Source organism: Zootoca vivipara, chromosome 4 (assembly GCF_965207765.1).
Source record: "Zootoca vivipara chromosome 4, rZooViv2.hap1.1, whole genome shotgun sequence".
NCBI lineage: Eukaryota > Metazoa > Chordata > Lepidosauria > Squamata > Lacertidae > Zootoca > Zootoca vivipara.
The window spans coordinates 66,778,462-66,793,074 of record NC_142587.1 but is presented as its reverse complement, the minus strand read 5'-3'; the positions used below and the strand labels follow the sequence as shown (position 1 = coordinate 66,793,074).

At 44.2% G+C, this 14,613-nt stretch overlaps 1 protein-coding gene across 1 annotated transcript in view; it reads left to right on the top strand.

Moving 5' to 3' along the window:
- Nucleotides 1-14,396, top strand: part of CD96 (CD96 molecule) — a 28,638-nt gene extending 14,242 nt beyond the window's left edge. Inside the window, exons 8-12 of the mRNA XM_035116383.3 lie at nucleotides 3,771-3,845; nucleotides 6,328-6,417; nucleotides 6,983-7,072; nucleotides 10,503-10,626; nucleotides 12,931-14,396. Of these exons, the coding sequence (XP_034972274.3) occupies nucleotides 3,771-3,845; nucleotides 6,328-6,417; nucleotides 6,983-7,072; nucleotides 10,503-10,626; nucleotides 12,931-13,075 (524 nt within the window). The 3' untranslated portion in view covers nucleotides 13,076-14,396. The remainder of the gene's footprint in view (nucleotides 1-3,770; nucleotides 3,846-6,327; nucleotides 6,418-6,982; nucleotides 7,073-10,502; nucleotides 10,627-12,930) is intronic.
- Nucleotides 14,397-14,613: the final 217 nt, after the last annotated feature.

Genomic DNA, 14,613 nt, shown 5'->3' with positions numbered 1-14,613 from the left:
AAACATGAAGCAGCATATAATCTATGTGTGTGTTTCTCCAAGTTCTTATAGGGTGGTTTTGTGTCCTCTCCTTTGTTTCTCTCTTCATTTTGCCTTCCCTGGCCAAGACACAGACTTGGCAAAAGACTAACCCGCTTCTTCTGTTCATCTGCAGCATTTTTATTTTTATTTGCCAAATCTCTAATATACATATTTAAGTTCACATCGTAAAATGAGCAGACAAAGCACCGGCAGTGAAGTGACTTCATCATAGCCGAGTGATGCGCCCAAAAGGGAATGCAATCTGAGAGATTCTTAAAATATTCTCTGAATCCACCTCTCCTGGGAGCCATTGTGCACATGTGAAATTACATTAGGAGCTGCCGAGCTCCAGATGGAGCACCAAGTCAGCTGTTTGCTGAACATTTGTCTTGAGCTGGCTCAGATTTCCTTGTAGGACAGGCACAGCAGAGCATCATGATGGAATTTCCTACATCTGACAAAGGGCAGCAATCGGCTGTTTCTCCTTTTCTTTTTTTAGTTCAGGTTCACCTACTCTTGAGCTTGTTTCCTTGCGGCCGCATTTGTCACCAAGCTAACCTTTTCTAAAATATTTCTTAAGTTCTTTCATGAATGTCTGTGAGAAAGTGATCGTCGGTGCCACGGTTTGGGATGTAGCTCAGTGGTAAAGCATCTGCTTTGCATAGAAAAGGTTGATACCTGGCATCTCAAGATAGGATGGGGAAGATACCTTATCTGAAACCCAGGAATATATTGCCGCCTTTGAGTGTAGACAATACTGAGCTAGATGGATTGTCATGGGCTGGCTGGATGCTGAGGAGTGGTGGGAGGCACTAGCTGGCGAACCCCCGAGGGCACCCCCCAGGGGAAGAAGGCTCAGTGGTGGTGGAATGACCATGAGTGGTCAGAGGGAGAAGAAGCGGTAACAATATTTGGTGAGCAGTTCAGACTCTGAGGCAGAAGCAGAGGCTGGAGCAGAGTGGGGCCAGGAGACAGAGAGGCAGGCTGCTGAAGAAGCCAGTCAGTTTTCCCCTCCTGTTGCGACCAGCTCTGTCTCTCTCACATGCACATCCCAGTTTCCTAGAACACAAAGAAATGAAGAAGGCAGAACGGAGGGGGGTTGTGTGCAGGAACAGTTTATGACTGCTTGGGAAAGACCCCAGAGAGGAGGAGCCTTAAGAAGTGATGGGAAGGTGGGTCTTCGAAACTGCCTTGTTGCTGGGTTCGCTAGCCCTGCGCTGTTTCGGTTCCTTGAATAAGGAATTGATTTCACTGACACCATGTGCTTTGATCGCTTGGCTCCAAGCGAGCCAGTGTGGTGTAGTGGTTAAGAGCAGTAGACTCATAATCTGGGGAACCGGGTTCGCATCTCCGCTCCTCCACATGCAGCTGCTGGGTGACCTTGGGCTAGTCACACTTCTTTGAAGTCTCTCAGCCCCACTCACCTCACAGAGTGTTTGTTGTGGAGGAGGAAGGGAACGGAGAATGTTAGCCGCTTTGAGACTCCTTCGGGTAGTGATAAAGCGGGATATCAAATCCAAACTACTCCTCCTCCTCCTCCTCCTCCTCCTCCTCCTCCTCCTCCTCCTCCTCTTCTTCTTCTTCTTCTTCTCTAGCTCCTGAGATAGCCCAATGGCATTTATATATTTATACTCCACCTTTTTTCCTTGGTGGGACTCGGAATGGATTGCAATAAAAATAAGAAGCACTAAAAATATAGAAAAAGCAATAATTAAAAAAAAGTGTGTGTGTGTGTGTGTGTGTGTAAAAATGCTAAAAAACATACCAATAATTCCAATAAAAACAGCATGGCACCAGCTTTTTCATTAAAAGCAGCCAGTTCCCAAAAGTCTGTTGGAACAAGAAAGTCTTCACCTGGCAGTAGACGGACAACAAGGAGGGATCCTTATCCAGTATAAAACAGATTCCTATGCTCCTTTGAAATGCCAACATGTACTTGCTTTTTAAAAACATGAACCTGAATACAAACTCAATTGCTTTCAAGTATGCTCTCTTATCTAGTTGATGTGTGGTGCCCTGATCCAGCCTCCTCTTTTGTATGCAGCAATGTTATATGAGAAAACACTTGCAGAAGTCCTTCTTTATTCACTTCATTGAGTGGCACTGCTCAACATGACTATCTGTACTGCGTGCGTGGAATATCTCCACTGCCGAATTGAACAGGGCACTCGACTTCCTTAGACATTCCATGTCATGGTTCATAAATGTCATGTTGGTTGCAAAGTGCTTTTGTTGCTCTTGCTGTCTGACAAATCCCCTGCTTGCCTTAATAAAGCAGTAACTTCCCTTTGCCTTCTTCTTTTCACTGTAAAAGTTTCCCATTCAACTTTGCTCAGTGAGATAATCCGAATGACAGCTGTTCGGCACTTAGCTTCCATAGGAACATCCTTTGTGCGCCAGGCACTAAGAGACACTTTGACACGGAGTGTTAATCACTGTACAGTACATCTCTCCTTCTCAAGCTTGCAGCCAGTGTCAAAGAGCTAGTTTCTTTTCTTCCCAAACTCTGATAGATGTCAAGGATGACTGACCTCTTGCCATAGAAATATCTGAAAAAAGACCTTGAAATGTGTCATCCTTCAAAACGCGGACTCCGTAAAATTTGGGCAAGAAGTATTGAGAACGCTGTGGCCAGGGGAAAGGGAGGGAACCTACCAGTGCATTTTTTTTCCTGGGGGTACACAGGGGTACGCATAGGCCTAAACATTTTGTGAATCTAACGGGAGCAGAAACTAAAAAATAAATAAAACTTTAGTTTCTTCTCTAGCACAGTGAATCATAAGTTCCGTTGCTACCCCCAATGTCCATTTACTGTATTTATTTTTCCTGATTTGAACTATGAAATGGTGGCTTTCTTGAGTCAAAATGAGAGTCGCCCTAAATATTTTTTAAGGAAAATAGCACTGGAACCTACAGTAGAAGGGGGGAGAAGGAAGAAATGGGGAAGAAGCCAGAAGAAGTGGGGGAGCGAAGCAAGGAGGCTAAAGGGAAGCTCAGGGAAGCTCAGGATGATTTTAAGTATGTTCCGCTATTTATGTAGAAGATTCTATCCATTTTCCAAATGCAGGAAGAATACCTCTTCAGAGATGGAGGGGGCAGGAACATGGCATTAGGGGTGGGGTTGCTCTGCACAGCCCCCCCCCCACTTGAGCCACACTTCATGTCCATGCATGTTGTTTAAATGAATGAACAGGGCATTTGTATCCTCACAAAATGAATCTCTCTCTCTCTCTCTCTCTCTTGTGTGTAATATGTTTTTTTTCTGTAATATTTCATATAGTTCTCCTTACAAAACTTTCTGCAAGCCTAGCATGATTTGTTGTTTACAGTTGTTTTTCAAATATTTCTTGAATTTAGTCCTTCAAGGACTTCTGGTCCCGTCGGTTTCAAATTCTCCCTGTCATCTTATCCAATTCTGCGTAGTACATTAATTTCGTCTGCCATTCTTCTATTTTCGGTAATTCTTCTTGTTTCCATTTCTGTGCCAATAATACTCTTGCTGCAGTTGTCGCGTACAAAAACAATTTTTTATCTTGTCTATTAATATCATCTCCTGTAATACCAAGTAGAAAAGCTTCTTTTTTTCTAATAAATGTATATCTTAACATCTTTTTCATTTCATTATATATCATTTCACAAAATGAAGCTTTCTCACTAGTGTTGCGGCCTGTCCCATGGAGAACCATCTTCAACAAAGCATTGCTGCAACACTTTGAACAAGGACCTTAAAGACACTTTGTTTTCCACAGAGCCCGGGCTTTCGACTAAAAACCTGCAAGATAACACCATTACGAAGATCTCCAGTTACTCCACAGTGCCGCAAAGTAAGTAACCTAGAATAGCTTTTTATGTTAACAGCCAGATGTGCTGACCCATTGCCCAACAGAGACCAGTTGTTTTGGTTTGGCGGGGGGGGGAGTTAGCTTCAATGAAAGATCCAGAAGTGAAGAGAAATGCAAACTATCCCTTTGCATGTACCTTGGTTCTCAAACGAAAACCATTTCGGAAGTCCATTCGACTTCTGAAAATGTTCAAAAACCAAGGAGTGGCTTCCAATTGGCTGCAGGAGCTTCCTGCACCCAATCGGAAGCCGTAGAAGCCGCGTCTGACATTCAGCTTCCAAAAAAAGTTCACAAACCAGAACACTCACTTTTTGCGGCATTTGGGAGCCAAAACGTTCGAGTCACAAGGCGTTCAAGAACCAAGGTACAACTGTACTATCAAAGAAAGATGATAGAGCTTGCTCCCTATTTTGTAACATTTTGGTTGTCCATAATAAAGGGAATTTTCGATTTTTAAAAAAATCTAATTAAATGTGGCAATATAACCCTTAGCTGGGCATGCAAATACAACCAACCCCTTCTTCTGCTTATCTTATCTTAGAGCCAGTGTGGTGTAGTGGTTAAGAGCACTAGACTTGTGATCTGGGGAACTGGGTTCGTGTCTCCGCTCCTCCACATGCAGCTGCTGGGTGACCTTAGGCTAGTCACACTTCTCTGAAGTCTCTCAGCCCCACCCACCTCACAGGGTGTCTGTTGTGGGGGAGGAGGGGAAAGGAGATTGTTAGCCGCTTTGAGACTCCTTCGGGTAGTGATAAAGCGGGATATCAAATCCAAACTCTTCTTATCAGGTGGCTTTCTCTTTGAGAAAAGCTCATTTATTTGGCACGCAGAAGGTTATATCCTCCTCCCTGCTGTGGATTAAGTGACAGGAGCTCATCCATGCCTGTCTCTGTCCCACTACACCTCTGCCTTTGGCTCTGGGCTCATCCACATGCTGAGCCCTCTGTTGCCCTTCCCATAGAGAATAGACCCCCCCCCCCCAGCTGTACCATATTGCTCCAACTGAAATGTTGCTTGTCTTGCTGCCTGGAAAAAGGCTCCCAGTCATTAATCCGGGAAGACTCTAACCAGTGGCCTAAGGGTTAGTGCTTGCTATTCATAGAATCATAGTATCATAGAGTTGGAAGAGACCACAAGGGCCATCCAGTCCAACCCCCTGCCAAGCAGGAAACACCATCAACGCATTCTTGACATATGCCTGTTAAGCCTCTGCTTAAAGACCTCCAAAGAAGGAGACTCTACCACACTCCTTGGTAGCAATTCACAATTACGATTCTCTTAATGCAATCATTTCTCATGTCTAACACGCTTAGCAGGATGCTCCTCTTTCAGGCTGCGGATGCTTGCTTGACATACAAGCTGCGAAGAGCTATTCCCTGTGGCAAGTCATTCTGCTTAAAAGTTCACATACATAACACGCAATTAGGATCAAACAAACTAATATTGATCGCTCGCTCCCAAACTGTTTCCTACGCAAGTGAGAAGTGTTGGATGAAGTGTGGAGGGCAAGGGTCTGACAAGAATACCCTTTTCCTCCTTCACCCACCCACCCCCAATACATGGGCTTCAATAGATCACTGGAAAAGAAATTAAATTTGCTCAAATCTCCCTGAGGCAGAGGTGCAAGAGCTGGAGATTCTGAGGGAACTCAATGCCCTCACCACAGGGGGAGAAGCTTTGGATGTTGTAATGGAAATCTTGGGAAAGGATGGACGGTTCTCACAGATTTCCTCCCTCTTCCTGTTCCACAATGTCTGAAATTGCCCAGACAACAAAGGTTATTTTCACATAGGGGGCTAAGTGAAGATATGTCCACATATATTTATGACATGTGCAGAGGAATGCTAGAACATTATTTGCTTTTCTGTTATACCTATATTCAAAAATCTCTGTGTGTATGAAATTTAATTGTAAACATGTATAATTAAAGCCACCATGGAGCATTACTTCTGCTCATAGGGTTGTCATACATCTGGAATTTCCTGGCCTTACTGGAATACTGCAGTCGGAAGCAGTGTGTGGTTGGAAATTGGCAAAAATATCTGGGGAAATCCGGGTGTATGGCAACCTATGTCAGCAGTGTCGTTTTTTTTTGCTGATCTTTCTTTAAAATATCTCAAAAATATTATTCTTTTGATTTTTCCCAAAAAGCTCAACAACTTTGGCAAAACAAAACTCAACAACTTTTGTGTCCATATTTTCACTCTTTCAAATATGACAGCCCTAAGATACAACACAGTGAATTACATCTTACACTCACTAGTTCATCATTAGCCAATGCTTTTGTTTTGCTTGACGTTGATGCCAACAGGAGCCCTTTTTCAAAATCGAAATATCTAGTTGGCTACATTTTTATCATATAAATAAATAATGGTGCCAGGATTGTTACAATTTCAGAACACGGAAATCAAGCCAGTATAAGATATATCATATTGGGGATGTTGGTTTGGATTTGTTTTTAAAGGGAATCTATCCACCAGCAGAGAGACGGAAGCAACCACACTGACTGCACTTGATCATTCATCCACTGGGAAGGACTGGTTTAACAATACAGGTGAGTTACTGTTTCTCTTTCAGATGTACCCTGCTGCAAACATTTCTTTTGGATCCTGATCTAGAAATCTTCCCATTGATCTCTTGGGTGGAGGTGTGGGATTAAAGGAAGGCGATTCATGCTTAAATTTCCCCTCCCCAAATCTCCATGATCGTAATGATTGATTATGGCAGTAGGGATGTTCAAATGACCTTCTCTGCACATACAGCAACTGTGTGTCAGAGGAACCAGTTGTGCCTGGTGTCTCTCCCTCCCGTGTCACAGGAACCCTTCCCTCACTGTCTATATACTCAGCACCATGTTTGAAGTGGGAGCCCACACGAGTGGAGATATGTACGTATCGGCTCTCCATTGAGAATGGTTCGCAAACAGGGCTGTGTATTGGGTGGAGAGCTGGTGTGTGTACAGCTGGATATGTTTGGAGTCCCCATCAAATATCACCTGTGGACTCCAAACATATCCAGCTGTACACATCAAATATCACCTAAGATGGTTAACATTTCATAATAGGAATTTAAAGTTTCTATAACGTATCATGTGGGGATCACTGGGTTTGTTTTTAAAGGCGATCTATCCACCAGAAGAGTGACTGAAGAAACCCCACAGACTAGCCATGATAATTCATCCACAATAAAGGACCAGTTTAAAAACACAGGTGAGTTACTGTTTCTTTTTTAGACCTATTTAATTTAGGCCCAGATCTAGCAGGTTTTCCAGTGCTGGTTCTGGTACGTGTATCTGTTAGGTGAGAGAATTATATGAATTATATGTTTAAATCCCACCCTTCAACCCTCCATGGTAATGATTGTTATTTATCATCTATCTATCTATCTATCTATCTATCTATCTATCTATCATCTATCATCATCATTTATCTATTACCCATATCTTCCAAGGATCTCTAGGTGGTGTACATAGTTCTTCTCCTCCCCATTGCATCCTCACAGCAACCCTGTGAGGTAGGTCAAGCTAGGAGATGGTGGCTGGCCTGAGGTCACCCAGTGAGCTACATTGCTGAGTGGGGATTTGAACTCTGGTCTCCCAGGTCCCAGTCCAACACTCTAACCATTACACCATACTGGCTCTCCAGCATGACACCATTAAATCTAACAGTAAGAGCATTCAAATGGCCTTTTCTATGCATACATCCAATGGGTGGAGGGAGGACCAGGTTGAGCCTGGTGTCTCCACCTCCAGTACCATGGGTTCCCTATCTCTATCTTCTTCGTCCGGAATGCGGGTGGCGTTGTGGTCTAAACCACTGAGCCTCTTGGGCTTGCTGATCAGAAGGTCGGTGGTTCAAATCCCACCAACGGGGTGAGCTCCTGTTCCTCTGTCCCAGCTCCTGCGAACCTAGCAGCTTGAAAGCACACCAGTGCAAGTAGAGAAATAGGTACCACTGTGACGGGAAGGTAAACAGCGTTTCCATGTGCTCTGGTTTTCGTCACAGTGTTCCGTTGCACCAAAAGCAGTTCCTGCTGGCCACATGACCTTGAAAGCTGTCTGTGGACAAACGTCGGCTCCCTCGGCCTGAAAAAGAGATGAGAGCTGCAATCCCATAGTCGCCTTTGACAGTTGTATGTGTTTTGGCCAGCTTTCCTTCAAATGCCACACATGGACATCAGAAGGGGGGGGGCAGCAGAGTGTGCAGTATTGAGGGTGCAGCCACATATTAGATGTCTGCATGGAGTGGGCTGTTTGAACACCACCAGTACAGTGATACCTCCGGTTGTGAATGGGATCCATTCCAGAGGTCTGGCCACATCCCAAGGAATTTGCAACCAAAGAACCGCTTCTGCGCATGGCGCAGTTTAGTGCTTTTGTGCATGTGCGCACGGCGAAACCTGGAAAAATACTTCCGGGTTTGCATCCCAAAGTTTACGTGTCCCGAGGGTACGTAAGCAGAGGTACGATTGTACTAACCCTTCATTTGGGACTGTGTACGTAGTACGGGAACAGTGGGTGCTCCTTATGAGTTTCTTTACTGGGAGACCTAATCTGTGTGTCACTGAGCACATGCAGAAAAATGAATAGCACAGAATCTCATGCAATAATTGCTCTTTCTAGATATAAATCAGTGCATAAATTGCCCTTCCTTAATCAGGAAACACGTGCTACTCTTGGTCCCTTCTTTTTAATGCACACCGATTATGTCTGTGTGCGTACAATGCACAACTTTTATGATATTTCTGAATGGTTAAACAACAATGTACTCGGAACAAAAACAAATAAAACAGCCTAACAAAAGTCAGTGAATCCAATAAGCCCTAAAAGTGGCACAGAGCAACTCTAAGCATATCCACCAAAAGCAATTTCATAAGACTGAACCACACATCTGGTGAGCCGACAGACAATTTGAGACATGAGCGTGTTTTTTATTTTCTTATTCTGACTCAAATTAAAAATCCTCAGTGACCACTATGCCATGGTACGTGCTCCAGAGAAACATCTTATATTTGCCTCATTTCCTTTTGCTAGAAGTAACAGCCACTAGTTTGCATATGTCAGTGTCTCACAATGCCATTTATAACCACCTGAGCAGTCATATGAAACTCAATTAAGCTTCCTGTTCTTTGCTCTTCCCTTTGCACCATTTGCTCCTCTAAGACCAATCTGAGAATTTCTGTGTGGGCAGAAAGGGCAACACCAAAAATATAGGTTAGAGAAGAGCAGAGATAAGCAAAAGCCTCTATTTCCCCCTTGTCAGAACTCAGAGAACAACAGGCACAGGAGCGCTTGGACAGCTTCTCGCAAATGCTTCTATTGACATAGATGTGACATACATGCAGTTGCCCTGAAAGACTGAAACTGCAGGATGTGGCTACTCACATCCTGAGTGGGAACTAGTTGCTCAGAGCTCATAGTTGCTTTTTATTGCTTGCTGCAAGATGCTGGTTTTGACTGTGCAGCTGCAAACCATTGGGATGGTTTGCCTGCTTAGAAACAGAACCTTTTGGTGAACAAAAGGTGATGGGACAAAAAGGACAAAGCTTAGAGGGAAAGCATCTGCTTTGCACACATAATGTTTCAAGTTCAATCCCTTACATCTCCAGATAGGGCTGGGAGAGACCCCTGTCTAAAATCTTGGCGAGCCTGTACCAGCCAGTGTGGTGTAGTGGTTAAGAGCGGTAGACTCGTAATCTGGGGGACCAGGTGCGCGTCTCCGCTCCTCCACATGCAGCTGCTGGGTGACCTTGGGCTAGTCACACTTCTCTGAAGTCTCTCAGCCCCACTCACCTTACAGAGTGTTTGTTGGGGGGGGGAGAGTGTTAGCCGCTTTGAGACTCCTTAGGGTAGTGATAAAGCGGGATATCAAATCCAAACTCTTCTTCTTCTTCAGTCAGGATAAGGCTTCCTTGATCTTGACAGTACGTCAGACAACCATGCGTCTCTAGCTTCTGTTTCACAGAGCTGACTGGCACTTCTACCTTTCCAAAGCTGCAAGGATTGAGATGTGTATTAATGTCTCAATCAGTCAAAAACCAATATGACTGTCGCAGTTTCCAGGGTCACCTCCAGACTGTCACTGTTTCGTGGGAGGGATTCATTTGCATATCAAAAATGCAGAATCGTGAAATTAAAAGGGATTAAAACGCCCTATCACAACAAATCTGCTTTAAAAAAGAAACCCAGACATTTTGCTGTAAGGAAAGTGACAGGGAAATGCACTAGAAATAGATAGTGGTTGGTTGATGGGAAGTCATATAGCCTCTGCACAAACACATCAGAAGGAATCCTCATTAAATAGTGGACATTGCATAACTATCATGCATGCATTGTGCAATCAAATCAGGATGAATGTTCAATTAACAGCTCCACTAGAGGAGCCTCAGAATCATAGCCACTCGGTTACCAGCTTCTGTGAACAAGCGCTGATGCTTTACTTGCAAACAGCAATTTCACACAATGTGTTTCTCATTGTGACTACCAGGTACAACTCACATGTTGACAAGAAAAATGTGCTGTCTGAATCAGCCCTTGGTTTAGAAATTGCTGTTTGCAATTGGCTTAGAAATTGGGGAGGAGAAAGCAGCTGTTTGAAGTTGTATTGTTTTTGCCTATGATAGCTGGGGTTATTTTTTCAGGTACTGCAACTATTCCAGGAAAGACTTCCTTCCCCTGGCCAGCAGTTGTAGCCATTCTGCTTCTCTTATGCACATGCTTATTCGTTTTGGGAGTCAGAAAATGGTGTCAGTATCAAAAAGAAATGTAAGTAGTACATGCCCTCCCGGGATTTTGCATGCTAATACAAAATGTGCTGTTGTGAAATAAATCCCCAATGAAAGCACTCGGAAAGGGCCATAACTCAGTGGCCAAACAACTGTTTTGCATGTAGAAGCTCCCAGGTTCAATCCCCAGCCTCTCCAGGAAGGGCTGAGAAAGACCCCTGTCTCAAAAAACCTGGGGTAATGGTGGCTGTCACTGTGGACATGAAGCTGAATGGGCCAATGGTCTGACTCAATATAAAGCAGCTTCATGCATGCCTGTGATTTGCAATCTGATTAGGATGGTGTATAATTTAGCATTCTTGAAATTGCAGTTGCTATGCCCCATTGACCACAGTGGGACTTGAGCATGTTCCAGTGCATCTGCACCAGTTTGCACAATGCAGGGTAGCCAAGATGGTGCCCTTCTTCAACATTGCTGGACTACAACTCCCATCAACCCCCAACATTGGCCATTCAGGCTGAGGCTGATGGGAGTTGGAATCCAGCAACATCTCAAGGCATCACATTGACTTGCCCCAGTTAGGTGCCACATCACAATAAAGAACTGGAATGCAGTAAGAGTGGTGCTGTGTAAAATCTTGGCTAATTTCTTCAGACACTGTCAGAATCACAGATACTTATTGAACATGGCAAATAAGAGACAAAACAACTTTTCCTGCTGGCATCCCTATTGAAATCTTCAGTGTTTTACAGTATGTACTCACATATGCACAGAAGTGTGAGGCATCATGCAAGCAATTCCAACTCCTGTCAACTGTAATGAACATAGCTGCCAAGTTTTCCCTTTTCTCACGAGGAAGCCTATTCAGCATGAGGGGAAATCCCTTTAAAAAAGGGATAACTTGGCAGCTATGGTAATGAAGTTTAATGTTTTGCATAAAAGAGACAGCCGTACTATTTGAAATGGCTGGTTGTGTCCATGACCTCCGTTATTGTGCATGACAAGGGCAGGACTGGGGCAAGTCATAATTATAAACCAGGCTACTACAATATGCTCTACATGGGGCTGCTCTAGAAGATGATTTAGAAACTTCAACTGGTCTAAAATGCAGCAGTCAGATTGCTGGTTCCATTTGGAACTGACATAGACCCTGTTTTTTAAGACAGCTGCATGGGTTATCAGCTCATTTCCAGACCCAATTCAAGCTACAGACCTTCTCAGATGTCAGGCCCAGCTTGCCCATTGACTCTAGTGGTGCATTGCGCCAGGGCGCCTGGGCGATCAGGGGGCGCTGAGGAGTGCCCCAGCAAGTGGGGGAGCTACGCGTTGACCTCCCTTTTCCCTCCACCAGCTGTGCCAGGAGAGCAGGGAGGTAAGCAAGTGGAACAGGGGCACTAGGACCCTGTTCCGCTCTGCAGCGCCAGGGTCATCCGCCACCTCTACCAATGAAACGCAGCGCCCTGTTGGCGGGAAGGAAACAGAGTTTCGGGAGACAGCCCGCTGGGAGAAGGGAGGAAGGCCGCGCGGAGCAGCGGCCCCCCTCCCCCACTCAGTCCGGCATTGGACAGGCGGGCGGCCTCCGGTACAGCGCGGCCCCACTGTGAGGCGCGGGGGCCGCCATGAGGCTCCCCCCACACCCGCCACCTGGCACGCCAGGTAAGAGCTTTCCTTTTTAAAAAAAAAAGAGTGGGGGGGCGCCCAAGGGATCCCTGCACCAGGGCGCCCGATGACCTTAAGACAGCCCTGTCAGATGTTAAGATTGATAGTTTCACTGCCCTCAGAAGTTTGGGAAGGAGGGGTTCCACTGCCCTCAGAAGGTGTCCAGAGAGGGGTTTCTCTGTGACAGTCCCTAAACAGTTCCTTCCCCACAGAGGTGTGCCTGAGTAGTTTCTGTCATATGCTGAAGGTGCACCTCTTTGCCCTGGCCTGACACTTGAGATTTAACAGATTTTCATATTGCTTGTTCTTGATGGGCTTGCATTCTCTCTGAAGGAGCACATGCATAGCTTGGGGGTAGCCTTCAAAGCACCTTTGCCATCAGAGACCTAGGTGACCTTTGTGGTTAGGATTATCGGCACTGTCTATGGCCATCTCTGGACTGGAGTAGTCTGGCTAATGCAGTCCATTCACTGGCAACCTCAAAACTGGATTGCTGTAATCTGCTCTGTGTGGGGCTGCCCTTGTATATTGCCCAGAAACTTTATGTATGAGGCCGTTTTCTCCCCAGAACGATGACGTCTTAGTTTTGTTTACCTTCCCTACCATTTTATTGTGTGTTGCTGTTGTGTTTTGTTGCAATTTTTTTTTTTTTGCAACTCTGGTGGTGTTGTTTTTTCATTTTAGTCTGAACAGACCGCCGTCTTTCAAGCCACCTCCCCCTCCAGTTAAATACACCTCTATGCAAGAAATAGAGGGAACGTACTCATCGTGCAATGAACAGGAAAATGGGCCTGAAGCTTCCGGGATAATGCGAGTCTTTATCGTATGAACCTCACAGGCATACAGTGGCAGTGAGCCACATGGGAATTTAGACTGCTTAAACCTGCATGGATGCGAAGAGCACATGGATGAGAAGAGTATACTCATCCAGTTTATAAAGAAGCTGGACACCCTGCAAGCAAAGTGAAGTGGACCCTAGCCATTCACCATCTTAGTTTCCCAGAGGCAACAGTACATATAAGTGAGCATATACACATTGTGTCATGGCTCTGTTGCAGGGAGTACTGTCAATAAGCGCTAAGCATATCATCCAACCATATCTGCACTCCTTAAATATGTAGCAACGCCCCTGCCCTCTAACACGGCATTACATACAAAAATGTACATTTACCTATTGCTTTCATCAGGGGTGCTGATCCTGTCCCGTCCCGTCCCGTCCCCCGGACTACATTTCCCATCAGCCCCAGCTGGCATGGCTAGGGCAGTGGTTGGCGAAAGCTGCAATATAGCCTAACTACATGGTCAGAAAATAATATAAATGTTGAGCAGCTTGTGGAGGAACCATGAACTGGTTGCATTGCAGGAAGTAAAGTATAAATCAGAGCTAAGTATACCATCTAGTTTCTATATCATATCCATTCTACTTTGTTTGGATTCAGTGCATTGTAAAGGCAGCGTCTCTGAAAAGCGTAGCATCAGAATTTGAATGAAATCATTGCCAGGTGATTTCCAGGTCTCCTTATCTCTAAGCTTGAATTGTGATTTTGGGATGCCACTAAGAAAGGTGGGAGGGAAACAAATGAAGGTTTGGCAGATACATATTTATTCTTCCTTCTTGTTTGTCCCATGATTTGGAAAATGCCATAATTATGCAATCTGTAAGGCATTTGAGAATCAGGTTTTTAATGTAGTTTTTGTGCAATTTTAAATTACCCTTGTATTTTAATTGTTCATACACTGTCTTGTGTATATTTTTAAAGGCACTCTAGGGGGGGGGGGGGAAACGGCTAAAAATAATAATGTTGTAGTAACCACATAGAACCAGAAGGTGGCTCTGTAGGCTTAAATTTTGCATATAAAATGTTTCCCATAGAATGGGGATAACCCAGAATATAAACAGCTGCTAAATCTGCTAATATCCAATATGTTTCAAAATAAGTGATTTATGGATATAAACAGAGATAAGTAGGCTGAGTAGGTGATTTTTTTCTTTTTCTTTTTTTTTAATGTACAGATTTAAACCAAAGATGAACAATATCCATACCAGAATTTGCCTCTGATTGTTTCTGTCAACAGTAGCAAGACTTTTGTGAACTTCATATCTGAAAAGCTCTGATACTAGGATGCTAATAAAATATTTGCCAAATGGTTTCCAAGTTTATTATCATAATTTAAAAATACTATTTAAAATGAAATTAAATGAGTGCTAAATATTAATGGATTTATCCTTTTCCCCCTAACCACTGTTCATGTACATTTTCTATAAGGCTGAAATTGAAACTGAGTTGGCGATCCTCATCTCACCTACCTTGGAGTAAGGCTCATTGAATTCAGTAGGACTTACAACTGACACAATTAGGCTTATGC